The sequence below is a fragment of the Lutjanus erythropterus genome, chromosome 19, assembly GCF_056507025.1.
Source record: "Lutjanus erythropterus isolate fLutEry1 chromosome 19, fLutEry1.hap2, whole genome shotgun sequence".
In the NCBI taxonomy this organism is placed as follows: Eukaryota; Metazoa; Chordata; class Actinopteri; order Lutjaniformes; family Lutjanidae; genus Lutjanus; species Lutjanus erythropterus.
Window position 1 is genome coordinate 22,857,557 of NC_139335.1, and position 27,277 is coordinate 22,884,833.

General features: G+C 39.4%; 2 protein-coding genes across 5 annotated transcripts; one reads left to right on the top strand and one right to left on the bottom strand.

Annotated features, from left to right (window-relative positions):
- The first annotated feature begins 1,602 nt into the window (after positions 1–1,602).
- Positions 1,603–15,351, top strand: mmd2a (monocyte to macrophage differentiation-associated 2a). 2 transcript variants are annotated; one of them, XM_084745029.1, is made up of 7 exons: positions 1,603–1,794; positions 9,541–9,622; positions 10,875–11,035; positions 12,538–12,612; positions 12,715–12,816; positions 12,996–13,065; positions 14,240–15,351. In XM_084745029.1, exons 1-7 carry the CDS (start codon positions 1,766–1,768, stop codon positions 14,438–14,440), a joined length of 720 nt encoding a protein of 239 aa, XP_084601155.1. In that variant the 5' UTR covers positions 1,603–1,765; the 3' UTR covers positions 14,441–15,351. The 2 variants fall into 2 exon arrangements, with proteins under 2 accessions (XP_084601155.1, XP_084601154.1); XM_084745028.1 differs by having other exon boundaries at positions 12,538–12,816.
- A 998-nt stretch (positions 15,352–16,349) lies between these two features.
- ap5z1 (adaptor related protein complex 5 subunit zeta 1) lies at positions 16,350–26,798 on the bottom strand. Of its 3 annotated transcripts, none has more exons than XM_084744438.1 (18): positions 26,646–26,798; positions 26,173–26,310; positions 25,685–25,865; positions 24,939–25,089; positions 24,665–24,777; positions 24,340–24,514; positions 23,696–23,842; positions 21,334–21,474; positions 21,156–21,193; positions 20,913–21,075; positions 20,603–20,781; positions 19,628–19,770; positions 19,289–19,407; positions 18,793–18,920; positions 18,601–18,698; positions 18,381–18,513; positions 17,652–17,866; positions 16,350–16,742 (listed from the first exon to the last, which is right to left on the bottom strand). In XM_084744438.1, exons 1-18 carry the CDS (start codon positions 26,684–26,686, stop codon positions 16,490–16,492), a joined length of 2,556 nt encoding a protein of 851 aa, XP_084600564.1. In that variant the 5' UTR covers positions 26,687–26,798; the 3' UTR covers positions 16,350–16,489. The 3 variants fall into 3 exon arrangements, with proteins under 3 accessions (XP_084600564.1, XP_084600565.1, XP_084600566.1); XM_084744439.1 differs by having other exon boundaries at positions 23,696–23,749; positions 26,646–26,797; XM_084744440.1 differs by lacking the exon at positions 23,696–23,842 and having other exon boundaries at positions 26,646–26,797.
- Positions 26,799–27,277: the final 479 nt, after the last annotated feature.

The following is a 27,277-nucleotide window of genomic DNA, read 5'->3' on the forward strand; positions in this document are numbered from 1 at the left end:
CTTGGTTTGAAAACTCACATATTTAAGTGCCAGACAAATCAGTAAATCTTGGTGCTTTTTACAGAAATAAAGGGTTGTTAGCAATTCTACAAGAAAAAAAAAGAAACATTCACTTTGTGGGTATTTTACAGGCTGATTCCTATGTTTTTATACCCAATATATTTAAAATAGAGTGCTTTTAGGCCAATAAATAAATAACAAACCCAGTATTTATCTTGGCTGTGTGGAGTAGGAAGCATTAAGACCCCCACTTAGAGAATTTAGATTACTTAAGTAAAAGTACCAATATATTAATGTAAAAATATTCTATTACAAGTTCAATCCTTAAAATATATATTTTTATGGTGGAGTGCAATAATGAATGTGCCTGCAGCCTGAGGAAAGGCATGCACAATGGAAAAACAACACATAAAAGGTAGGGATGTGTGCGATTAGTCATCTAGTGGATTAAACGTTGCCACCCTTGCTGGTGGGCACCAGAAATACAAGTCAGTTACTGTAATTATTAATATTTTTATTAATATACAACACTGGTTAACTGTTGCCTCTAAGAGGTTCTGCAGCCAGCCGCCACTAGCTGGGGCTGAAGCTCCGTCAGATGACGGCCCTTCTCTCCCCTCGCTAATGCCTGGAGAGCCAGGATGTTATTATCAGCAAAGTGGGACAGATGATGACTCATAAACAGTAGTTTGATCTAGAAAACAAAAATAAAGTTGTATGTAGGTTGTGTGAGAATAAACATGTAACCACTCAACCAGAGCAATTCAGCACATGTGGACGTTAACCTGCAAGGAGAGTGGGCTGCTGGTGCTAGCACAGCTGACATTAGTTACACTGTGTAGCAGCTAATATCAGCTGTGGGTAAAGGATATTGTTTACAGACACTGATCCTGCTCAGTCTGAAAAGAGAACGCATTTAGTTAATTGTTCGCATGCATTGAAGGATATGAATTTTTAGTTATAGAGGAATGTTATTAATGTCTTCAAAGTGGCTCTTAATATTTTTGCACAATATTTTACCTTGTTAATTAATAAATTGTGCTCAGTTTTAACTGTTTTCTGAGTGTTTTTGTACCTTTGAAGTAGTCAACAAGTCAAAATTAAAATTCCCATTTAATCAACAGGGAAATTAGTTAGTATAAACATTCCTAATTTGGCAAATTTGGACTTTTAAATCCTGTGCCGCACTGTGGCTGACAAGAATATTTTCAGAAGTAAAGTCTTTTTTGTTTGTTTTTCATACTATTTTCTCTAAGGTAGTACAATATGGATAACTTTTTTTATTTAATTTGGTCATGTTTTGTTTTTACCTTTGCCTCGTTTTTGGGGTATTTCCCACCAGCAGTTGAAAATGAAAGCTGAGGCGGGAGAAAGTGTGGTGGTGTTGTGGGGAGGGGTTGTGTTATCATCATGAGCCAGGATAAGAGGAAAGGGGAGGGCAGGAGAGGAGAGAGGAGGGGTTACAAACCCAGTCCCGCGGAACATCCTGCAAACACACATCTGAGACTCGGAACTGAACTCTGTCTGTCCGTGTGTTTGTCTGTCCGTGCAGCTCGCCGCTGCTGCAGGATGGCTCCCTGTTTGACACTTTAGAGACAGTTGTTTGTGTGCTTTGTGAGTTGGCCTCTGCTGGACTTCATGTTTGGACGCGCGTCGGTGGGACATCCGGATGGGGACTCCGTAGGAGCAGAGGACGCTCGCGGCTGTGCTGTTGGTAAATAGAGCGCGAGCGCACCGACGCGCGGACGGAGAGCCGACGCACGAGATGGACTTTAAGAAGACAAAGTTTGGAAGGTAACTAATTTTGAACCAGTTTGTCAGTGTGACTAGTGCTGATAGATGGCTTACATTTTTCATGTGTGACACATCCTGTGCATCCATGCGCACTGACGCGCTGGCACAGAGTCAATCAGAGGGGTGTTATAGATTAATTTGTGTGTGTGTGTGTGTGTGTGTGTGTGTGTGTAGGTGTCAGAGAGAGAGAGAGAGAGAGAGAGAGAGAGAGATGTAACGAGCCAGGAGACCCGTACTTTTATTACTATTAAATTACCCAAACAGAGAAAAAGTAGAAATTTAACGATATGATAATACCCCGATAAAAAAAAGTCCATGATACGATATTTATCACGTTATTAAAAAACAAAGGAAATAACAACTTGAAACAATGAGTAGACTCACAAACATGATCCCTTTAAATGATCACTTTTAACCCACCAGAAGTGTGTGTTGGTGTCTGTATCTGCAGAGTTCCTGCCGTCTGTCTGTATTTCTCATGATTTTGCTGTGCTCACCAGGCTTTAACCAGCCTTTAACCAGCCATAAAGGTATTTGACGTCCTGGGAATGAGACACAACAAAAATGATTTGTCTGGTGTCTTTACAAACAGCTCGTACAACTCAGACTGAGTGCTTCTTGATTTTTGATTAATCGATTCGTTGTTTGGTCCATAAAGTGTTAAAAATGTAAATGCCTAGGCCATATACTTAGAAACCATAAAATATTCACATTTACTGAACTAGAATCAGAGAACTTTGATCTAATAATTGATTATTGAAATAATTGGAAATTAAGTTCATAATTGATTATTAGATTAATTGTTGTACCTCTGCTCTGGTTTCTTCCTTTTGCTTCTACAAGGAACTTAAATATTTTGTTGATTTTGGAGACTTCTGTGGACAAAAGTGGTAGTTTTTCCACCGTTATTACCACAAAATGTAGCATTTAAAATAAATTAATCAAAATAAAAATCTCCTCCTGCTTTTTTAAAACTTGCTAACATCCTACTACTAAACTAAATAATACATCTGATATGTTCAGCATTTTTTGTTTGTATAAAATTAGTTTTTCCTTTTGACTTAAAGTGCTTCTGTTTTCCTTCTGTACTAAAATAAAATAAAAGTAGTCAGTCAAGTCTTTGTAAAAACAAATTGGCATGAATTGTCTTTGGTAATGAATGTTTGCATTATGAATGTACAATTGCAAAACAAGTGGTCAGTAGCAGTCCTTTTATAAAAATAAAATCCAAATAAATAAAATAAATAATTAATAATAGCACATTCTATTTTGTCACAGTCCAGTATGTTACCATTGTTTTAATTGCAATTTCACACTATTTGATATATTGTTACAATGCTACGAAAAGAGCTAAAAAGTGGTCTTATTATCCATCTGATTTTTAATGTTTCTTATTTCTCCCATCCATCTCCCTTCAGTTATATATAGTTTTTTATGTCATATGCTGCTGTTTTTCACATGGCATCACACAGGGTGGATACGATACATGTTGTTATCATTCAAGGAAACAGATATTTGCAACCAGTACATTTACAGTAAAAATGAAAACTGCAGTGTTAAAATTTAGACTGACACAACACAAAACTTGAAATGCCTTAAAGCACATTTGATGAGGCTGTTATATGTGACATGCAACCAATCAGGTAGTTTTATGAACTGTACATTGAGTGAGACCACAAAATACAGACTACAGGCAGAGAGAGGCATCTGTATCAAAGCCAAAGTCGCACATTTTCTCATCAGCAGTCTGATTAAAGCAAAAACACTGATTCTGATCATCTTAAAAATGCTGAATATCAGATCCAACAATCATCAACCCTAGTGTAGGCCTATCACACTGAATTCTGCCTGGGTGCATTCATCACTCAGTTAGCCTGTGTGTCTGTGTACATCTTCCACTGTTTGTGTGTGTGTGTGTGTGTGTGTGTGTGTGTGTGTGTGTAAATGGGAGATGGCGATAATCGTGAGAACCGGACTTTGAGTCCCAGAGGAGATGAACTTGATCTTTGCTGTAAAAGGAATAGCCCTGGAGTTACAGGGAGCGTATACAAACACACACACATGCATGCACAAACACGCACACACACATGCAGGCATGCACACCCACGCGCACACACACACACACACACACACACACATACACACACACACACACACACACCCACATTCCTGTGGTACACACTATTATACAATGATCCAAAGGTTATGATCCTCTTAGATGCAACTGATCCTGTTAATGTATGGAATGTTCTGTACCAAACAACAAACAGTGGCTTTATGAGGTGCAAACATGCCCCACACACACACACACACACACACACACACACACACACACACACACACACACGTATATTGAACCATATGACTAGGGCTGCAACTAATGATTATTTTCATTGTGGATTATTTTCTTAATTAATCGATTTATCAATCCTAAATTGAAAAATAGGTGCAAACATGCGTATTATGTCCGTGTGCTCCCATGTTTCAAAAATCCATGTCTGGACCTATTTTTCAAGCTTCATGTTTTTCAAGTCTTTTCTGTAATGATTATTTTCATTGCCAATCAATCTGTTGATCATTTTCTCCACTACTCGGTTAGTTGGTTGGTCCATACAATGGCAGAAAATGTCAATCACTGTTTCCAAAAGCTCACGATCACGTCCTCAAATGTCTTGTTTTGTCCACATCCCAAAGATATTTAGTGTACTGTCAGAGAGGAGTAAATATACCAGAAAATATTCACATTTAAGAAGCTGAAATTTTTAAGAAATGTCTAAAGTGTTTAATTGATTATTAAAATAGCTGTTCATTTAAAGTTTTCATTTGGTTCTTTTAATAAGCAATTAATAATCTATTAATCATTGCAGCTCTACACATGGCGTGAATGCAGAAAAGAAGAAACAAGTGTGAGGAAATACAGAGTCTGAACTGGGGATGGGCAGTATATCAATATTTATCAATCAATTATCAATATCTGAGACTTGATTTTGAATATTGTTATATCATGATATGGCAGAAGTGTTGTCTTTTCCTGGTTTTAAAGGAGTAGTAAATTTAAAACATCCAAAATGAACAAATATTATCAATGGAATGTAAAGAGGTAACAGTTCTGACGTTATGTCACAGATATCTACTGAAGTTAGCATGCTAACCAGCTAGCTCCAGCCCATCCTGTTGGGTAATACCACTTTGTATCCAAAGAGGTGAGAGTCCAATCTCTCCATAGTTTCAGCTGGGAGATATATGCAAACTCTCTTAGCTTTTATAGTCTAATAAATACACAAAAACCTCACAAGATGTCAAGAAAGGAAATATTGTTATCCCTGTTGTCTGTAATGAAGTGTCCACCTTCTGGTTTCGATTTTCTCTCTTTGCCCAAACTAAGATGAACAAAATTCACAAAAAACATTTGTCTTTTCCACCAACACTGGTTTGGTTGAAAATAAATCCTTAATTCACCAAGTTAGAGGTGAAAATATTCTGGCTTCCCGCTGCCTCTCATGTACACCTGGAATCAAACTGGGATCTGTATCTGGATACGTTATCCATATCGTTGGACAGATTGCATTAACACTTAATATCCAAACACAATGCAAGCCAGGCTACGTCCACATGTGGTCAAGCAGATCATGTAGCATTTTCACCTTGCGTTAACATAGTTTTCTTACCTGGATAACATATCCAGATACAGATTGCATTTTCACATCAGGTGTAAATGGGGTGTCTGAGGCCTGAACTCTCTTTCGCTCCTCCCCTTCACACAAACAAGGTGAGCTGTGACTCTTTCTGATATGAATTTTTGATCCATGGAGTTTTTGTATTTGTCAAACTTTCCTCAAGCTGAAAAATGCAATTTAAAGGTCTGTGACATCACAATATCAATAAATAGCGATAAATAGCGATAAATAGTGATAAATAGTGATAAATATCGATATTGTGGTGTTTGGTCAAAAATATTGTGATATTTGATTTTGTTCATGTCGCCCAGCCCCTTGCTCTGAATAGAAGAAAGAGTAATAAAGAATAAAGAAATAAAGAAAGAGAGAAAAGAGAAAGTGTGCTGATGAGGAAAACAATGCTCTCTCTGATCAGAGCCTGTGAATCCCTATCCCTTCCTCTCAGTTCATTACACACACACACACACACACACACACACACACACACACACACACACACACACACACACACACACACACACACACAGTTCTGTCATACCCGATTAGAGGACATCAGACTGTTACACTCAGGTCCATTGATAGCCATACAATACCACAACAGTGCTCAGAAAAATACAGTGTCTCTTGTTGTGCACTTGGAACGACAGCCTGCAGGGAAAAACAAAAGGAACAGCAGTTATACAATAATCTAATGTTACTAAAGGTTTTCTTTATTTGGATCACATGTGACATGAGCCTGATGGTGACACCATTTACTTTAGCTATTGTGATGACAATCTCGCAGACGTTCACATGTGATTAATACTTTCATAAATGTGATTATGATGAGTCTGTATCGTTATAATGCAGTGATAGGAAGTCTAGAAAAGTCTAGAGATATGGAAAAAATGTGTGTGTTTGTGGAGGGTGTGAGTGTGAAAGCCCTGATACCTTGTGTTACTAACCAGATGTACTACAGGAAAACGTATCAACAGGGTTCTGGTGAGGAGGGCACAAACACATACACACTGTAAAAAAGTTGAGAAAACTCATAATTTCAATTTAAACCTTTAATCAAACTCAAACTCGAAATAACAAAAAAAAAAAAAAAAAAAAAAAAAAATCATCATCTTATAATCTGTTGAGATTATGTCTTTTTCTTCTTTAAATAAATGTAAACTTTGAGCTTTAGAAAGAAAAAAATGTGCTAGTTAATTCATTAAAGTTAAAGTGAATATAGGTGAATAATTTAATATTTTCAGTTGCACCCAGATAATGACAAATTGGGTCCACATCTCACTGTGAAAAATTTTTGAAATACAGCATTTGGGGCATTTCTACAACTCAAAGATTCAAGTTTGTCTAAATAAGAAAAGTAAATGATTTCAACAAAATGTTGTAGGTCAGCAAAACCTTTCAAGCTTTATTTCAAAATGCAAGAGTTTGACTGAAAACTCAAAGATTTAATGAAGCTAGTTGCCTTTAATTTCTGAGTTTTACAGTGTTCACACACATAAAACTGAAATAAGATGACACACCAATCTTACTTTCTCATTCTCTTTCTGTCTGACACCCCACAGCCACACATTACAGCTTTTACAAAGATAAAAGTGCTATCTGCTATCTCCTTTTCGTCGTTACAGGAAATAGCAACAACCTCCATCTAGCAAGCTACACAGTGAAAATGGCTAGTTAGCAACTGATCACAAATGGTACAAATGTAAACAAGCTGGCATCTGTTACCTTTTCTTTCACCAGGACTTTTAATGATCAGGAATCCCCACATGCAAATATTACATCAAAACAACAAAACAAGAAAATATTGAATTATAACCCCTGTGTGAAACGTATCATATTGCAATCGTTGCAGCTCTAAAGTTTAGCACCATAAAATAATATTTTTTCAATATAAAATTAGACGTAGCGCATTTTTTTCCTTTAATCTAGAAAGAATGCTTTCTTAAAAATCACATATTGACATTTCAACAAGGTTTCCTTCATCTCACAAGACAATTTTGGCTGCAGATGAAGATTATCTTTTGAACTCAATCAGTATTTGAACTCCTTTCTAAATGCTATGAGGGATTCAAATCTGGAGTCACAGCTAAAATTTCTGCAGCTTCGAATGTTTGGACTTAACGTTTTTTGTTACCAGATGTCAGGTCACTGTGTTACGCAAGACTTCTTTCCTGTAACACTAAACAGGGTGTTTTGGTAATCTGGTCTTTTATGGACTTTAAGGTTGTGACAGATCGTACTCCCCTCTGTCTTCCTCTGATCCACTTTCACCTGATTGCTCTCTTTGCTGTGCAGAATTAATAGACTATTACAACTGTGTTACTGTGTGTGTGTGTGTATGTGTGCGTGTGTGTGTGCGTGTGTGTGTGAATTTGAGTTGGGAATAAGGCGTGATGCCGGTGTGTGTGATGATGAACCGTCGGCCTAAATGTGTAATCATATAACACAGCTGACCGACACAGACACACCTGTGGCCCCTGCATAAGGAGTTACATTCAAATGAGTGAGTGTGTTTGCTTGTGTATATTTGTGTGTGTGTGTGTGTGTGTGTGTGCATCTTGACGTATAAAATGTGGTTTCGTAACATCTCCAGATGTGTTTTTCCCTGTAAGCTGGGATTGAGAGATTTACTGCTGATTAAATAGCCTACACAGCGCACGCACACACACACACACACACACACACACACACACAGATGCAAAGTAACTTTCTCAATAGCATATGGCAACATGATAATAATGCAAATGTAGTTAATGGTTAGTGGTCAGTGGTATCCTGTTGTTGTAGTACAGGCAGTGACATCACCAGTAGCCATAACAACACAGACAGTTACCCCAGCAACGATGAGCCACACTAATATTCAGACAACGTGATGTGGATTAAAGACCTGTAAATCCTCCAAGAATGACCATCACACACACACACACACACACACACACACACACACACACACACACACACACACACACACACACACACTCTTCATGGGTTCAGCACATAGTAACTTATTAACTAATAAAGCAGTACCTTGTTTTGCCGTGAACACACCCCTCTCTGTCACTCAGTGGGGGATTTTCTTCTAAACACGTCATACATGTTAGAACATAGTTGCTGAAAACACGTGAAAACACTGAAAACTATGTAATTCTGAATTGTGGAGTTTGACCATTGAACTGTTGTTCACAATTTCTGTTTTCAGGAGTTTTTTTTGGCAGACCTGAAACATGACTCAGTGACGTGCTGGAGCTATGGTCTCCCAACACTATATAAACCCCATAAACTGAACACCACCTCCTCCTCTCCTCACGCTCCCTAACTGTCCCTAATGAACCTTCAGCACCTGTTAATCAGCCCAGCAGTTCAGCTCACTTCAGTTCCACTAACCCGACACAGAAGAAAAACAAATACCATTCTGTCTCTGGTGGCTCAAACGTGTGTGGACATGTCCAATAAAACTGGTAGACGGAGTGTCCATGTTTCAGGTCGAGTGCAGGTCGTAGCGGTGTTTGACACTGAGACAGCGGAGCGGACACGCCGCCAGTGTTTCAGAGCAGAGAAAACTGCTCATTTTTCATGATTTTGAGATCGAATTCTGTATGATCGTAACACATGCTTCAGTGGTGTGACAAACTTTAATCTTTCATTTTCTTCATGAACTACTGGATAACACTTTGTTCCGTTCTTACTAGTGATTGTCGCTCCACACTGTTCACAAAGGGTCTTGATTTCTTTGACATTAAATGTCTTCTCTTTCTCCTGCATGTTAGTTGAAGTCACGGTTGGAGCAGTACTGTCCAGTTGCGTGTATCTACATCATTAACCTCCCTGCCAAACAAAGGGATTGGTTCTCCTCCCTAACATTTTCATCTTGTTCTTATTTGTCAATGGAATTGTCAGTAGATTTTGTCATAGTTTTTAGTCAACATAAATTCCTTTTTATTTAGTTATCATGTTGTTTTTGTCAGGAAAATTATTAGTCAGTGAAATTTCCATTGCTCACCTCACCTCTCTCTCTCTCTCTCTCTCTCTCTCTCTCTCTCTCTCTCTCTCTCTCTCTCTCTCTCTCTCTCAGGTTCATGAACTGCAGGGTTCCAGCCAGTAAGAGATACCAGCCCACTGAATATGAACATGCTGCAAACTGTGCCACACATGGGGTGAGCCAGATAAATACAGACAGACAGAAACACACACTTTCAGAGTCCAAGTTAATTTTCCTCCAGCCCTCCTGGAGTTTATTTTTGGTTTATTCTCCCTATCCCAGCGCTTTCTGTGTTCAGTGAGTTTGTCAGTTCAGAGAAGCCTCTGAAAAGATGGAGAGGATTGCGAGGAATGAGGCTGGATGGGGAGGATTTTTGGCGGTGCCATAGAAGCGGTGGGCTATAATCTGTGATTCAGCCTGTAGCTCTCTCTAATCTGCTGTAATCCCTGTGTGCTTCCGCCTCCGAGAGAGCAAGACACACAGCGAATGACACAGACAGTGAGAGATGAAAGAAAGCACAGAGGAAACAGGGCAGTAATGACTGTAAAGCCTCAAATGGGCTGAGTGAAATCTCTCTATGAGACGTGCATTGATTCATTCATTCACTCTGTCAGCTAAAGTGCTTCCCATAAATGTCAAGTATCAGGTTCAGCTTTCACAGAATCAATTAAAGGAATAGTTTGACATTTTTTTGCCAATAATTAGATGAGAAGATTGATACCACTGTCACATCTTTATGGAAATATGAAGCTATAGAAGCTATACAAAGAGAGACAGCTAGCCTGCCTCTGTTCAAAGGTGTCAAAAACTAAAATTTAACATTTTCCACTGACTATATATAGAAAACATAACATGTCACATAGTGAGATTTAGCTAAACTAGTAGATGGATTTTGTTAAGACAGGCTGGGTGTTTCCTGTCTTTAAACTAAGCTAAGCTGATCGGCTGCTAGTCATTACATGTTATTTTGCACATAAAAACACCTATGTAGTATGTTACTACAGCTTTCACTACTGTTGATGTGCAGAGCAGCCATCTTGGTTTTTGAGGCTGGGGTTCATGAAATTAATCCGACTATTCAAGTCAGAAATCTGGCTTCAGGGAATGTTCAGGTTGAAATTCATGACTTGGAAATTCCAGTTTCTAAATAAATGGAGCGCACCATTAATGTATAGTCACAAGGGTGGTGTCAATCTTCAAACTGTCGACAAGAATGCAAATTTCCTGAAATGTTGAACAATTCCTTAAATATGGGTTGCATGTGTTTCTACTGTATTCAATAAGATGCTGATAATTCTATCAATTAAAATACCTGGTTAAATTCAAAGTCTACAGAAGTCAGGAAATTTAAAAAAGTAAAGTTCAGTGTGTGTATCATGAGAAAATGATGTGAAACTGTGGTTTTGTGTCCTTCTGACCGTTTCCAGTTGTGGATTCTCCCAAGTCTGGTGGGCGGGTCTGTGCTCTACTTCCTGTCTGTGGACCAATGGCATCGTATGGCTGCCTGGCTCTATGGGAGCGGTCTCACTGGCCTATTCGTCACCTCAACACTTTTCCACACCGCTGCCTGGAAGATCAGCCACCTCCGGTGTGTATATGTGTGTGTGTGTGTGTGTTTGTGTGTGTGTGTGTGTGTGTGTGTGTGTGTATCAACGCTGGCAGGGATTTGGCAGATGTGCGAGTGTGTGTTTATGTGCTGCTCCGGTACACATTTACATCACACTCAGACACACAGATTATTAATTATGACACAGCCAGAAGGCCAGAGACCAAACAACAGATGTGGCATGGTAATGAAAATATTTCACATCATCTTCAACTCACACCCTCTGAAAAAATTCACCCACATATTAACAGTCAAAAAAACTCTTTTTGATCAGTTCCACATTGAATTCTGTCCAGTTTCCTGTTTTTCCATCATAAAACACAGAATGATGCTGTTAAGTTTATTGTTTGTGTGGCTATTCCTTCCTTTGTCATGTGCCAATAATGGCCAATAATAATAATACACTTTTAAAATGCTCTTTGTCATCCTTCTAGTAGAAAGAAAGAAGGTCCAGTAGATTCTGCTGCAGAAATAAAGTAGTTCCTGCATGAAACTGCTCACAGCAAGGTTTGTGGGCTATCCTGTGTAACCAGGTCATCATTTTTGGAAAGAAACACTGGTTTTAAAATTTTCAAATGTATTTTTTGTTGCTTTGAGCACCACAAGCCAAGTGCCATTTTGTCCCTTATATGGGAGAGAAGGCAGACATCTCTATGGCTGATATCGCCAAAACTCTGCAATATCAACTAAATAAATCTAAATGGATAAATAGCACTACAGGCCACAGGAAAAATATGCACTTTTGATTTTTAGGTGTACTGTCCCTTAATATATGTTGAAATTCTATTTAATATGCAGTCTATGTTTGAAGCAAGTTGTTTCCTCCTGCTCCTCCTCTCCAGACTCGAGGAAGCTCAGGCAGGCTGCAGGAACACTGCAGGAGAGCAAGACGGGTGCAACGTTGTAATTTGACAATAACAAGCGATGACGAGTCCTCCGCTGTAAGATGATCAGCTGTTTATAAGTGTCAGTTGTCTGTCAGTGTGAAGCTAAGTCTGTTAATTTTAACTGTTATTCATGTGAAACGGGCAAACAGTAACACAAGTTACTGAACTTAATAGAAATGTCAAAGGAGGACACTGCAACTAAACTTACCTTAGTCTCTGATGACATATCATGATAAGTTTATGATTTATTACAGTGAATATATTACAGATTTATCCTTTAATTTTTGGAAAGCACTTATCTATTTCAGCTCTGTGATTATTATGATTCTTATCAACACATTTAACTAAGAATATGGTGAATGGATTCCAACTCATGAACTCCAGCTGCTCCTCCTCCTCCTCCTCCTGACCTTTCACACATGATCAATAGTCCAAAAAGACACAACAAACACTGACACAAACTTCAGCACTCTGTAAAGGTCCCCAAGTTTCATGTGTTTTGCAGGCTGGCTCCTGTCACATCTAGAGATTATGGAAACTAAGTTTTAGTGATTTAGAGATGAGCTCTTATCTCTCCTTCTCTTTGTCACTGTGCAGGAAGGTGGAGCAGCGGTTCCACATGTGTGACAGAATGGCCATCTATTTCTTCATAGCTGCCTCCTACTCTCCCTGGTGGGTCACGTCTGATCACATTCAACAAACTGCGCGCAGTTTGGATGATAATAAAGCCGGTTATCAGCCTCAAATAGTGAAGGTACTGATGTGTTTCCTCAGGCTGATGCTGAGGGAGCTGGGGCCCTGGTCGTGCCACATGCGCTGGCTGATATGGGTCATGGCATGTGTAGGATCCACATATGTCTTCTTTTTCCATGAGAGGTAACACTGTCTGTCTTTGTGTCTCGCTGCTCCGTGTCCTGGTTTAACACAATTAACCTGAAACCAAACTCCCGTCCTCATGTGTTTACAGCAAACACCGGACGGCTGTTTGAAGCAGAAACAATTACTTAAGAAACTGGAGGTATTATCTTCTCATGTCCCATTTTTTCTACCTGCAGGTACAAGCTGGTGGAGCTGTTGGGTTACGTGGCCATGGGGGCGGTTCCTGCTTTGGTCATACTGTCTATGGTAAGAACCGACCACATAGGTCGTCTGTCTCCGCTTCTGGGAAACAAAAAGCTTTTTTTCTGTGAGCCCCTCTTCTGCTGCAACAGGCTTCCTGCTGTTGCGTGTGAATCACACTGACAGTATTTAAAGAAACAAAGTGGTGGTTTTGTTCGTTTGAGCGCATTACCTGCAAATCACATGTAGTAACAGTAACACAACTGCTAACCATCTTCCAAAGTACAAGCATTTAGACTGACTTCCTCTTCTTCACAGAATCATGTTTCCATTTAAGTATGCTCTAAAATTTGACTTGCAAAGACTTGAAACTTTCTTGAGATATCACTGTGTATTTGTTACACAGATATGATAGTGTTGTGGGTTCTAGAGATGCATTTTGTGCACTTTTCTTAATAGTTGAACATGTCAGCAATCCTGAATTTCATTTGGGTCCCCAAAAATTAAAAGACAGTGGAAGAAATTCTGCAAATTTAAGATTCATATCTGTAGTAAACATTTTATAAAGCATTTAAAATGTTTTACTGATGAGAGGAAAAAACAAGAGCCTGTTAATTCTGCATAAAAAGGTGATGCAGAACCGGTGGTAAAAAATGGTCTGGAACTTTCATTTATGTTCAAATTAAGTTTCCCAAGATTCATTGATAAAGTCTAATTTAAATTTGCTCGCAATGGTTTGTCATTTTTATGAAGTGGGTCCCCAGAGAAATAACGTTTGGGAAACACTGAGTTTAACAAAACTAGAGGCACTTTGGTTATGTGAAAGAATTCATGAGGCACAAAGAATTTAAACAACAAAACAATGTCAGATGGGACACGATAACTACCATTTCCAGAAAAGGCAGACCAAACCAAACTGTGTGAGAATGTGTGAGCTCTGGAGAAGTGGTTAATAAAATTTTAATTGGTTAAATCCTTAATGCCGATAAATCATTAACATCCCTAATGGGTTCACATTTGTAGTTTTGAGTGAAATGTCTCAACAACTATTGAATGGATTGCCATTCATGCCCCTCTTGTGGAACTGAATGACTTTGAAAAAATATCTAGTTGCAATTATTTTGACTGATATTGCAATTCATTTGATTAAACATGCTCTATTAACAAAATGTACCAGGTTTGTTTGAGCTGTATATCCTTGGACACCACCAACTCTTTATGATCTTTTGAAATGTTCCAGGTGGAGCGTGCAGGTGTGTGTGAGCTGGCAGTGGGAGGTGTCTTCTATGTGGTGGGCGTAGTCTTCTTTAAGAGCGACGGCCTCGTCCCTTTCGCCCATGCCATCTGGCATCTGTTTGTTGCAGCAGGAGCATGCATTCATTATTACGCCATCTGGAGGTACCTGTACTTACCTGGGCCAGTGCTGCACACGTCGAGGTGACTAGCCGCTCCCAGTTGAGACCACGCGGTCCCACATCATGTGACGTCTGAGACAAGTGTAGTCATGAGACCACTGCGTTTTGACTATGACTGACCTGACTCATGAGGCTGCTCCTGGAGAGATGGTGCTGAGATGATCTGACTTTCAGCACTGACTGCGACTGATCAGTTGAAATTATCCGCAGAGATCAGACACTTAGTGTTAAACTAAAAATCATGTCAAAATGCTGCATATTGAAATGAACTGAGTAGCTGCCGTGTTCATCACCTCACAGGAGATATTTGCACAAATAGGAGAATATGTACTGTGCCAGGACTTTTAAATGACCAGCGCTCAGTTAAATGAATGGTTCTGACAGTTTGGAAAATACGCTTATTCACTTTAATGAAAGTTGAGATAATGAGAAGACTGATACCACTTTCATGTCTGTATGCTAAATATGTAACTGCAGATAGCAGTTGGTTTGCTTAGCTCGGCACAAAGACTTGAAACAGGGTGAAACAACTAAAAGACAGGAAAAGAAGAAAGTTGATTGAAGTACTAAGTTTGCTCAACTGTTGTTGGAGCACAGGGCAAAAGGAGGCGACTAGCTAGCAAGTTTTTTCATTTTATCACATCTAACCATAGTTGTCTTTGGTTTTATATGGTTGGTTTGTTATTATGGAATAAAACTTTATACTAATTTGATTTTGGCACCAACAACACAAGATTTTCACCTGTATATATTATTTGCCTCTAGCCAACACTGTGACATAACCATGACGTCAGCACTGAAAGGGTTTATCGATATGAGAGTGTTATCAACCATCTCAAAGCAAATAAGCGTGCAAAATGTCAGACTATTCTTATAATCATTCATCTCTGTAAGTGAAGAGATGATATAGTCTGTGACTACACCTCCTAAACTATCCTCTGCCCTTTCCTTCCTCCAACCATAAGTGATGTGCCAAAACTTACCACACAGGCATTCCTTTATATTGGTGCTAACCCACACTTTTAAATAGTGGAACTCAGTGTCACAATTAATTACATTTAATTTTTATTTTGGCCTTTTTTTTGCACAGCAGCAACATTTGATAATATAGAGCTTGGATTAAAACCATCAAACACTTCACTGAAATAAAATTCATGTGAGGAACTGTTCTGTTTAGCTGTTACAGCTGTTACAGTTTTAGGCCCACATATTGTACGTTCCTCTGAGAGTGTTTGTGCAATGCCTTCACTGCCACTAGTCTCCTAAACAAACATTATGGTTGACTTAGACCGCAATAAGTAATGTTAATGTTTTAGTTAAAGGATAAAGGTCACCTGTTGAGCATAATGGGCCTCAGTACAACTTGCCCGGTTGTCATTTATATTTGTCATGAATCATGAATCAGTTTTACTGTAATGTGATTTGATCAATGAAAAGTCTGAGATTACCATAAAGCTAATGTAACACTAACTATATTCTGAGTCAAATGTTAAATCGACAAAGAATGTCGAGGCTATTTGCATTGATTATTTTGTTTAAAGGACAATGATTGCCAGTTGTTTTAATCTTCAGCACTTTTCTGTCAGCAGCAGTGATGAATGAAGTTTCCTAAAATGTCTGAATATGACAGAATTAACAGACGGGCATGTTATTCATGTAGATTATATATGCAGTTTTTTTTATACTTCTTCAAACAGCGTACAGATCACATCTGCAGGTTTTCTCTAACCCCTCGTAGTTCAACTGTTTCTGTTTTTACTTTCAGAAAACAAAGCACTTACTCAGGAAGTGAGCATTTCTTTCTTTTTTAAAATCAGATGATCTATTTTGTAAAAAAATTATTTTCACTGGATTAAAAAAAGAGAAGTATATTACACTGAGAGAGGATCTGTGTGTTTTTTGGATGCCAAAAATGCTTCATCACATCACATCAAATTTTGATCAAATGATGTAATTTATTTACAAAAATAATGTGCAAAAATCAAACAAGATTCAGTATGATGCCCATTTCAAAGAAGAAACTGTTTCTGTACGCTGATGCTGATCTCTAAGTGGTGTGTAAATGTGTTTGTGTGTCACTGTGAGTGTGTGAGGTTGGTGAGGGCCCGCAGTCGCAGTGGCATGGCCACATTGGTGTCTCGGTGCCACTGGGGTGTCATGACATGTGGAGGTGGGGTCAGGACGCTCTGAGCCACACCGGGGGCCTTCAGCAGCGACCACAACTCCTCGCCTCGTGTTACTATGGCAACAAGGTCCTCTTCATCAGAGCACCAGGTGACTGACCCGCCTCTGGTTACAGTTCTTAGTTTGGAGAGGAAGAGAGACACCCTAAAACAGACATAAACATACAATTACACTTACATACTATATGTCTGTATCAGGGCTGCACAATTAATCAAAACTTTATTGTTCTATAATTATTAAAAAACAGCATTATAATGAAGTACTGTAGAGCTGCAGAAAGGGTACAAAATTAGCACCAGCCAAGAGCCAAATGCTGGTAAAATATGCAAGTGGCTGCTAGATATGCTTCACTCACCAGCCAAAATAAACAATGTTAATCTATTAAGACGGTTGTAAAAATTTGAACGTTCACTGCTCATTTGACCAGAGGATTAAAAAGTTAATTTTTCACCCTGGCTGTAGAGATACCCTGGTCTACAAATCCCACATGTAAAAAAAAAAACATGTTTGTTTGGTACAGAGCCCCGCAAATGTCATATCATCAATGTTTTTAATGGTGTTTTTCAGGGAAAATAAATTGTGGTGCAAAATTTGATTATTCTCATTAATTCAGTCATTACAACAGCAATCTGTCAAAAATCACAATATGGTTTTTCTCTCCTATATTCTGCAGCCCTAGTCTGTGTGAATAAAAAAATACAAATTAAAAGTGTACACATGAGAGCTGGCATACTTCACTTTTCTTTCATTAGAATGATCATGCCCCATTTTGGGTGAAAACAAGCACCAAATTTAAAAACTTTGATGAAGGCAGACTGATTATGATGCTGATAGTTGATCAGCAACAACATAACACGACTGTTCACCTGACTGGCTGCAGGATTTGGGATTCTAATAGCTAAAAAGTGATACTGTTTTTTGTATTTTGTGTCTTCAAACTGGCAAACACCACCAGTCAAATTAGGGGAGTTGCTTTCACCTAAAAAGGGGCGGGTTCTTGACACAAGGCCAAAGTAGCGGGATGGTTTGCTCGTATCTATGGCTGTCAGTCACCTGGGTATGAGGTCATGTGATCGTGATGCAAGCTTAGCCAGAGCACTCATTAGGGTGGTGATGACTCTGGGGGCGGGGCAGACTGCTCCAGGTGTCGGGGCAGATGAAGTGATCTCAAACAGCACCGCCTCCAACGCCTCAAAACAGGAAGTGATGAGTCTCACGGAGCAGCGAGAGTCACATGACACAGACAGGTACTCTCCGAGCACCCACACCTGAAAGCAAGTAAACAAGTGAAATATTATTTTGGTGTCTGCCGGCACATTTTATAGTTTACTGTTATATCTGACCATAGATTACACTCGATTCTGATTGGTCAATCACAGCATTCTAAGGTCTGTTATTTCTGTATAGCAGACCAGTGCTATCTGTAACAGACTGTTGATATGGACACAGTTCTGATCATCGGCTCTAAGGGGGTGATAAAATAATTTTTAAATCAGTGAAATATTTTGTGACAAATTATTGAATTTTCTGGTATGTAGCTGTGTAATAAGTGGGATAATGTACAGTGAGGAGGTCATTATCATGAAGTAATGATGTACTCACTGTACATTAACCCTTATTAAATACATGAGACAGGGTGCTGAGATGTGAGAAGAGCTTGAGATACTGGGGGTTTTGTTCAGAATCTAAAATCCAGAGAAAGGAAAAAGTATCCTCATCAAATCAGCATGACTCTCCTCTCTGCCATCTCCTGTCTCATGCAGACACACGCAGCTTCATTACCACGTGTGTGTAGATTTCCTCTTTGCTGTAGACATTGGCTGTGGTTCCAGCGAACTCCAGCAGCTCGTGAGACTGGTCCACCACCAGGGAGGGGTGGAGCTTACACAACCTCAGCAGGTGGCAGCTGAACACCCTGCAGAGACACAGAGGGTTGGAGCAAGTGAGGAGATGAAGGTGAAGACATGCAGCAGATTAACACTTTCTCTGCGTGTGTGTCTACCTGTGTATCTCTTTGATGTATTTAGGGATGTTGAGGAGGAGGCTGCTTCTCTCCAGCATCACCAGAATCAAGTGAGCTAAAAGCTTCTCATCAGCAACCTGGAAAACAGCCGGACACCTCACGATTAGAAAATGAAATGAAACATGTTAATGTGCTGCGGTTACAGTTCTCATGAACATCTCATCTCTTCACCGTGATGACTGTGTTGAAAAAGATGTGCAACAGCACAGGGACAGTCTGCGCACACTGAACAACTCTCGGCCAATCAGCAGCCTCGGCTAGAAGCTCATGGAGCGTGCTCAGTCTGTCAATTGTATCACCTGTGAGGGGAGGCAGAAGAACAGACTGAGTCAATTAGCTGTGTTTACAGAATAAAGACCAAAAGTTACTAGCCACTTCCCACAAGCCACTGGTTTTAACAATGAACAATCTGCTACAATCACTGATGAAAGTTTGAACAGTAAAAAAAAAAAAAGTACTTTATTACAAATATTCACAATTGCATAAATAAAAACTTCTACAAATCTTTAAAGGAATTGTTGGACATTTTAGGGAATACGCTCAAAAATAATTTATTCTGTACAAAAGGTGAGAAGTAAAAATGACAGGACGTATAAGGGAAATGAGGGAAAACAAATACGCATATTTCCCAAAAAAGCTTTTCCTTTTATTGTGTGACTGTGATTACCTGAGCCTGCTTCCACTCGGAGCAGGAAGAGGAAAAGCCCACGGAAGGAGGGGCTTCGAAATGCATCAAGTGACAGAAGGCCACGCCCACCTGGCTCAGAGATGGGCAAACAAGTTGACCTGAAAAACAAACAAACAAACAAACAAACAAAAAAGAGTAATTATGGTTTTTTGTGTAGCTATGGCTGCTACTTCTGTATGGTGGAGTGTGTGGACGCAGAGTCGGAATCAAGAGAAGTGGGATTGTGGAGTGAATAACTTCACAAAAACAGATTTTTCTTCCAAAATTCAGGATGTCGATGGATACTTTTATCCAGTTAGATTAGTTTTTGGCACAGACCTGAGTTGCAGGATCAGTGTGGCAGTGAGACAGGGCAGGTCCAGCAGAGTGTGGAGAAGCTCCACTGCAGTTCCAGCCGTCACCAGAGAGGGCAGCAGATCCACAAAGTCATCCACCACTGCTGGGCTGTCCCATGCTAACAACTACAGAGACAGACACAGGAAGAAAGAAAACAAATTGTGTATCCACACTTCGTCTAACATAAACTCCTCACTCACATACAGGAGGCATAGGAGGTCCATGAAAACATTTTAGATTCATTAATTTAAAGCACATGTCATCAAAGTTTTTCAGGCCATGCAGCCCTTAGCTGATAGAGAGATGAAGCAGGGACCCTCTTCTACATATACTACACTGAATATTTTTTTTCTCATTAGTGCTTATCCATATCTACTAAGTCAGCAGCAGTTGTAATGTTAAGTGCGTCATCCTCGCCCTCTGCACTTTCAGTGGTGGTTTGTGAGGTGGAGGGCATGTCTGAGGACCCCACTGGGGTCATGGACCCCCTGCTGAAACCCATGATTTAAAGTATCATGATATAATTTTTTAAAATTAATATATTTATCTATTTATTTAACAAAAGGCTTCATTATATAATCTAAATTGATTAGACTTTTAGCAATTTACAAAAATCATTTCCTCTCCTATCATGTCTTTTTAATGGTTTATTATTTATATTTTTACATTTTTTATTGCAAATTAATAGAAATTAATCAAAATAAAATATTTTGCGTTGATATGGTGCAAATATTTTCAGTAAATGTCTAATATATTTGTGTGTTGTTTATTTCACATAACAATAATAATAATGATGCATAATAAAGTTTATTTTATATTAGTTATAGTATTTTATTATATTACTTTATTATTTTAGTTTATTATTATTGTCATTATTATTATTAAAACTATGTACAAATGGAAGAGAATACAACAGTCGAACAATCTCCGTATGGACGTGTTTTCTCTGGTTTTCACCTTCAGCAGGTTTGGGAAGTAGTGGGTGTACTGTGGGACTCGGAGCTGCAGGTTCTCAAGGTTCAGGCGAAGGAAGCGCAGAAGCTCATGTGCCAGGAAGTGATCGTTGAACAGTTCGGCAGGGAATCGGCTTAACACCAGCTTCCACACACTCTCACACTCCACTGCAGCCATCTCGCCTAGACAGGTTCAAGTACACGTTTAGCTGTTATTAGCTAACAGTGAACTAAGGATCTGAACTTATATGAGAGAAAGGGAGGAGACGTATGTGAAGTGTTGTGCACATGTACATGTTGACATGAATACACACCATGGTTGAGGTAGAACTGTGCTATAGGCAGCATGACTCGGGCAAATGACAGGTCTGAGCTGAGCCGACTGAAGAGAGCCTTAATGCACGGGAACGTTCGGTAGACCAGCGTGGCGTCCTCTACACACACACAGTCCAGGATACACACCGCCTCCACCAGACACTGAAAGAAGAACACAGTGAGTGCACCAGTATAAAACTTTACGGGGTTTAGAGGGTTGCTTTAGGGGGTTACAGGCTCACCGCTTTCTGCAGGTCTGTGTCTGTCCTTTTGTGTGCCTCTGAGACAAAGAATAAAATACACATCACAACTTATTACACTACCACAGAGTAAAATATAATGTACAGATACAGGAGAACAGACAACCTTGGTTGAAAACAACGTTGCTTACTTTTCTCTCACTCACACACACACACTCACTGCGATCACTCTGCTCAATGAGGCGTTGGCAGTACTGGAAAGCCTTCTCTCTCAGACGCTCCTTTGGAGGCAGCAGTCGGCTGGAGGAGGAAGTCGCTGAAACCATAGAAACCACCGACCCGTCCACCTCCGACCGGTCATCTGCAACACGGGAAGTCAGGAATGAGAAGACACGATTCAAATCCTTCTTGAAGAAATGCTGAATTATTATAGTAACATCATTTAAAATTATAATGTATTCTCAGACTGCTTTTTGCAAAATCTGAGACAGCAGAAGTTAAAATTATTGAAATATTTTTTGTTAATGTAGATCACAGCCAATTCATTTATTTATAGAAAAAAAGCCATTAAACTATTCTGATGACCAATAATGGTTAAAGTAACTTTTTGTGCAGTTTTCAGCCTCTCAAACATACAGATATCCTGCATTCTCCATCTAATATCATATACTGAATACTGGGTTTCAGACTGACGAAACAAGACATTTAAAGACATCACCTTGGACTTTGAGAAACAGGGATTGACTTTTTTTTCTAATTTTCTGCCATTTTAGAGACATTACAGACCTAGATAAAACACAATTAACTTTAGTCTTTGTTGTTATTTGATAACCACTAATAAATAAAACAGTTTGTACAGGGGCAAGTAAAAACTGGCTTTGGGCAAGTAGATTTTGTCTAACTTACCCAACCAGGCTAGTGAAAAAAGTATTAATGTTGAACCCTGCTATATGATTTGGTGACAAGTTCTTTAATATAAACAGAAATGTTGTTTGTTGTCATTTAAGAAACCGTCCACTGGGCATTTTTAAATTAGAAATGGCCAGATGATTGCTCATTTATATATGTCTTTGACTTTTATCACACAAATGAGACTAAACTGTTAAAATCTGAGTGTTTTATTGCTTCAACCCGTCATGAGGAGCTGCTGTGATCCTTACAAACCAACAGATGTCACTGTGCTGTTGTGTTTGGAGCCCTGATGCCTCAAACCTCAAAGCTTTACAGAGCTTCATCCACCCATCACTTCTTGAATCTAAATGCTTTAAGATAAGTTTGTTGTGGAGGTTTAGATAAGAGATTATCAGAAGAGGTTTAGACACAGTCAAGTTAATCACTGACCCAATCACATCTCGGTAGAAAGAGGAAAAAAATAACAGTTGGAAACTGAAATTATAATATAGCAAAGACAAAGCCCGAAGCTGTTCAACCAGAGGAGAGCAACAAGAATCATATCACGCTGAGCTCTTTCACAAATGCGTAAAAAAAATAACTCATGCAGTTGAGATATTTACCTGGCTACAATGAGTTAGGCCTCAAGACCACCAACTCACAGAGGTGTCAAGAGGAAACAATCAAAATGATAACAGGCAGAATCTGGCTGCTCCTCATACTAAAAACACACCATAAGCAACATGTGCTGTAGCTCTGTGGCAGATGTAGGTCAGTATAGAGAGGCAGAGACCCTCCCCTTCCGGTGGACCACTGTGGGACATGCTTTGGAAAAAAAATGTTTCAGTGATAAGGGACAAATTATTATCCAACTGTACCATGAATTACACATATGCCGTTTGTCAATTTAAAAGATAATTTTACATGTCAAGACAGTTTCTCGTAACTCGTAACTTTCTCCCTCCATAAGCTGAAGTCAGCTGCTGATGTTATGATGCCTGTGTGTTTTCGTACCGGGATGTAGACACATGAGCAACGGGTCTTGCTCATTCTGTCACTTCCCAGCTGATAAAAAGACCAGGAGTCACCCGATAAAACATCAGGGAGGATAATATTACAAGAGACAACAATGTTGGTGTTGTATACGTGATGTGACCAACTATCTACGTGACCAACTACAAACTGCAACTTTACTGTAAAATTATCTTTTATATTGACAAACATCATATTTGTAATTCATGACATAATTCAAATGGGAACAAAAGATTATGTGTCTCCATTGACAGCCGTTCATATTCTTTTTGAAGTAAGGTCCCATGTGGACCACCACAATGGGAGGGACTTTGCCTCTCTATAGCAATATCCCATCCCGACTGTAGCTGCTGTCAGAGCACTTTATTAGTATTCCATCCCAGTGATTCATTCAGGTTTACACACACAGGAAGATTAAAAGAAGATTAAAAGTTGCATACACACATGTGAAAGTGTAATTAAGAAGTCACAGATCAGGATTTCTGGTGAGACGGTTTGTTAGAAAGAAGTGTGGCTGGGAGTCATGATCATATCAAGTGTTGTGAGTTGACCTGTGCCGCCCCAAAGTCAAACCAAAGCTGTAAGAGATATGATTATTTATAGCATCTCAGAAAGATGCGCATGCAGGGAGAGAACGTCAACAAACTTGTGTGTCTTACCATTAGAGAAGGAGTGGGAGTGGGAGAGGGAGAGGCTGAGCTGCAGCCTGTTTGCTGGAGATGATGAAAACACAGAGCAGGTCATCCAAGACGGCTGATGTAAATGAATTACCGCCTTCAAGGTCGATACTTGGACTTTACAATGATCTGAAAACCATTTTCTACTCATGTTTAGTTGAATACAGTACAAAGACAAGATACTGAATGTTCAAACAGATTATTCTTCCATAATATACAACTTCAATTACTCAGCAGTCAGGGGTCTGTGTTGGTTTATTTTTTAATTCATATTGCGCCCCATATTTTCACTCAGACACAGGTCTGGACTGCAGGCAGACCAGTGCAGTGCCTGGACCCTTTCACAACAAAGACACACAGTTTTAACACATGCAAAATGGGTTCTGTCATTGTCTTGGTGAAATAAGTAGTTTGAAGTTTAAATATTTTGTCTATGTACTGTATTCAATTGAATACAAGTCGAAAAGGATTTGCAAATCATCGCATTCTGTTTTTATTTATGTTTTACACAGCGCCCCAACTTTTTTGGAACTGGGGTTTGTACTTTGTGGGTATGACATGACAAGTAGTGAGCCTCTCTACAATGGGATGGCAAAAAGTTGTGGTTTGTAATGGTAAGGTCATACCAGTGTCAGCCGTGGAGTTGCCACTGGAAACAGAGTGGTAAGTGAGAAGCCAGTGGCGAAGCATGGAAAAGGAATAGACGTTCATCCACTGGTCATCAGTGAAGCCCTGGCCCACACACAGCACAGTGAAGAAATCCCCTGACACCGTCCCATCCAGCTCTGCTATTGGCACTGGCTGATAGAAAACAGACATAAAGATACAGTAACTTAGTAAAGCTTGATATAAAACAATGAAAAGAAAGAGAAAGTCTACATCTTTTCTACATTAATGAAAAAGTCAAAAGCTTAGAGAATGCTTTATAGGCCGACTATGAAGGTAGATTACCTGACGTGACCTGGGTCCCGTGAAGAATCCTCCCGAGGAAGCACCACCTCCCTGAATGATGCTAGCATAACGCAGCCAATCGACAAGCTTTTTACTCAGGAGGGTCACGTGATCTGTGGCAAGTCAGGTTGAAAGAACTGTGTGAAAACTTCTCCTTTGCATGAACACAGCTTTACAAAACAAAGGGTGCTGATTAATGTGCGTGTAGAATCACTTGGTCAGTTATTTCCGCTTTCAATTTGCTGCAAACTTTCCTCCACAATCTGTCTGTTACCTTCAGTGAGACACTCGGGGCTGTGTGTGAGGATGGTGTTGAGGATGGGCAGGGTGTGTGTTAGAGAGTGAGCTGGCCCCTCTGATTGTTGGCTTTCCAGACTGCGAAGCAGCTGAGCACAGAGGGATGACAGATCGGCCCTGGATCCAGCCTGTTGGGGTTACCGTTTGTGAGAGACGTGTTTAAGTTGTAAGCGTAAATATGAAAAACAAAACAAGCTCATTTATGTGTTTAAGGACAGATACGTGATAAATGTTTTGTATCATCCTTTGAAATTTCTATTCGGGCCCCTGTTTCAGGGGAACAACTCGCTTTAACCATAGACTGTATATTAAATAGGATTTCGACCTATTTAATAAAGCATCTATAGCTCCAACTCACTATTTGGACTACAGTAATGATTTTTCGACATACAATTATTACATATAGCTCCTTTAATTAATCACTGTGTCATGAACACACAAGTTATGAATAGTGTTCTAGTCTATACCTGATCTATGAATAGAGTTATAACTCTATACTTTAAAACATACCAAAACAAACTACAGTACTTTTTACTCTTGTGTGGATTTGCACCAAACCTGCACCATGTCTGAGTAGAGTAGTGGCAAAATGACTAACTGATTAACCAATCAGACAATTAATCACAAACAATTTAAAAGGCAACAAAAGGCCTCTTAGAATCCTATATATGTCCCCAAATAAAGATGCATTCAGCCAGACACAATCTACACATTACTGCACACCTGTGAGAGCAGCAGGGCAGCAGCATGGCTGTTCAGTTGACTGATGTTCTCCTGGCTGTAGTTCAGTTCCTGACCAGAGAGCGGCAGTGTCTCTCTGAGTACAGCTGAGCTCAGCACCTGAAGCTGCTCCACAGGTGAGGAGAGGAGTGACAAAAGCCTCTTCTGAAGCTCTGGAGGCAACCTTTGGTCAATGACAGCAGATGAGATTTTAAACTGTGGCAGAAACATTATGACTAAAAGCTCAAACTGAGGATAAATGAGATTGGAGCAGAAACAGAAGAAGAAGACTGATGACTTGGAGGGTGATGGTCAGCACTGTGGCTCTTGTGTGATCACCACAGTCAGTAAATGAGAGTGAAGGGAGTGAAGAAGGAGGGAATCGAAAGGAATAAAGACAGGAAAGAGAAATGTGCCAATTAAACTTAATGTGAATGGACAGTGTCAGTGGCTCATGCATGCTGTATGGAGGTGCAGGCTGGAGCTCTTACGTCCTGGTGTACTTGGTGGCAGAGAGGATGAGGTGCAGCCTCTGTAAGGAGTCGACAGTCTCATGACCAAGCTCCTTCAACTGGAGCAGCTTGATTAATCTGCTGTAAAACTTCTGCAGCTCAGAGTCCTGGATCTCCCTAAAAATAACACACACATAAACACACACACCCCCAGTGCACCTGGTTTAGCATCTGTAAAGACACACTGCTAAACACGTTGCAACCTGATCGACTGGCACGATTTAAAACAAACTTATATAACTGAAAACACAACAGGCACTTTAAAGGGAACATTCTGCACTTTTCATGTGGATATAACATTAAAAGTTTAAGTCAGGGAAGGCTTTGACAGACTAACTTTAGCCTTGTTAGCTTAGCAGAGGAAATGACAGCGAGATGAAAACCAGTTAAACCAGATGAAAAGAAGCGCTAACGACGGCAGAGAAAGTTCTCCTTTAATGATTTAGTCTTACCTTGCTTGTTTAATTAAACTCTCGGAACCGTGAGAGTACATTTTGAGAGAAAGTCTAGCATTCCTCTGATACTTCTGTTTGCATGAAAGGTAAACAGTGCGGCAACTAATCGTGTCCTGACTGAAATCACATGATCGTCACTTAGTTCCGGCTTCACTTCGGGGAAGTTAAGCCGTGCCCAATTTTTTTACAACAAGAAAAATATAAATAAATAAATACATAAATATAAAAATACATGAAAATAAAAATAAATAAATAATAGTGAAAAGTAAAATCGTAACTGGCACATAAAACCTCCAGTCTATGATAATATTTATTATTTATTTATTTATTGTTTTTGGTATGATTATTCTTTCTATCTTATTATTATTATTTTCCCAGCTAAAAATATAAATTAATATATATTGATATTCATTAGCCATGTAAACAGCTTTGTATTTTTGGAATGAGGGCAGAAAATCAAATATTTTGTGCATGTAGGCATGTTTGCTGACACAGCATTATATCTCAACTTCCTCTATAAGATCTTGTCATTTACAACAACGAACACTGTTGTTTTTTCTGACGACAACAGTTACAATCTTTGATTGGTTCCTAACAATTTTGCTGATGTGCAAACTGAGGCTCAGTCA

Excerpts from the sequence above, each read along its gene's own strand:
- ap5z1 (XM_084744438.1), bottom strand. The coding sequence starts at position 26,686 with ATGTACTCTCACGGTTCCGAGAGTTTAATTAAACAAGCAAG. Across the intron at positions 18,514-18,600 it reads TACATCAAAGAGATACACAG|GGTGTTCAGCTGCCACCTGC; the intron begins GTAGACACACAC and ends GTGTCTCTGCAG. Across the intron at positions 16,743-17,651 it reads TCACATGACCTCATACCCAG|GGTGTCTCTCTTCCTCTCCA; the intron begins GTGACTGACAGC and ends TGTCTGTTTTAG.
- mmd2a (XM_084745028.1), top strand. The coding sequence starts at position 1,766 with ATGGACTTTAAGAAGACAAAGTTTGGAAG. Across the intron at positions 9,623-10,874 it reads CAAACTGTGCCACACATGGG|TTGTGGATTCTCCCAAGTCT; the intron begins GTGAGCCAGATA and ends GACCGTTTCCAG. Across the intron at positions 13,066-14,239 it reads CTTTGGTCATACTGTCTATG|GTGGAGCGTGCAGGTGTGTG; the intron begins GTAAGAACCGAC and ends GAAATGTTCCAG.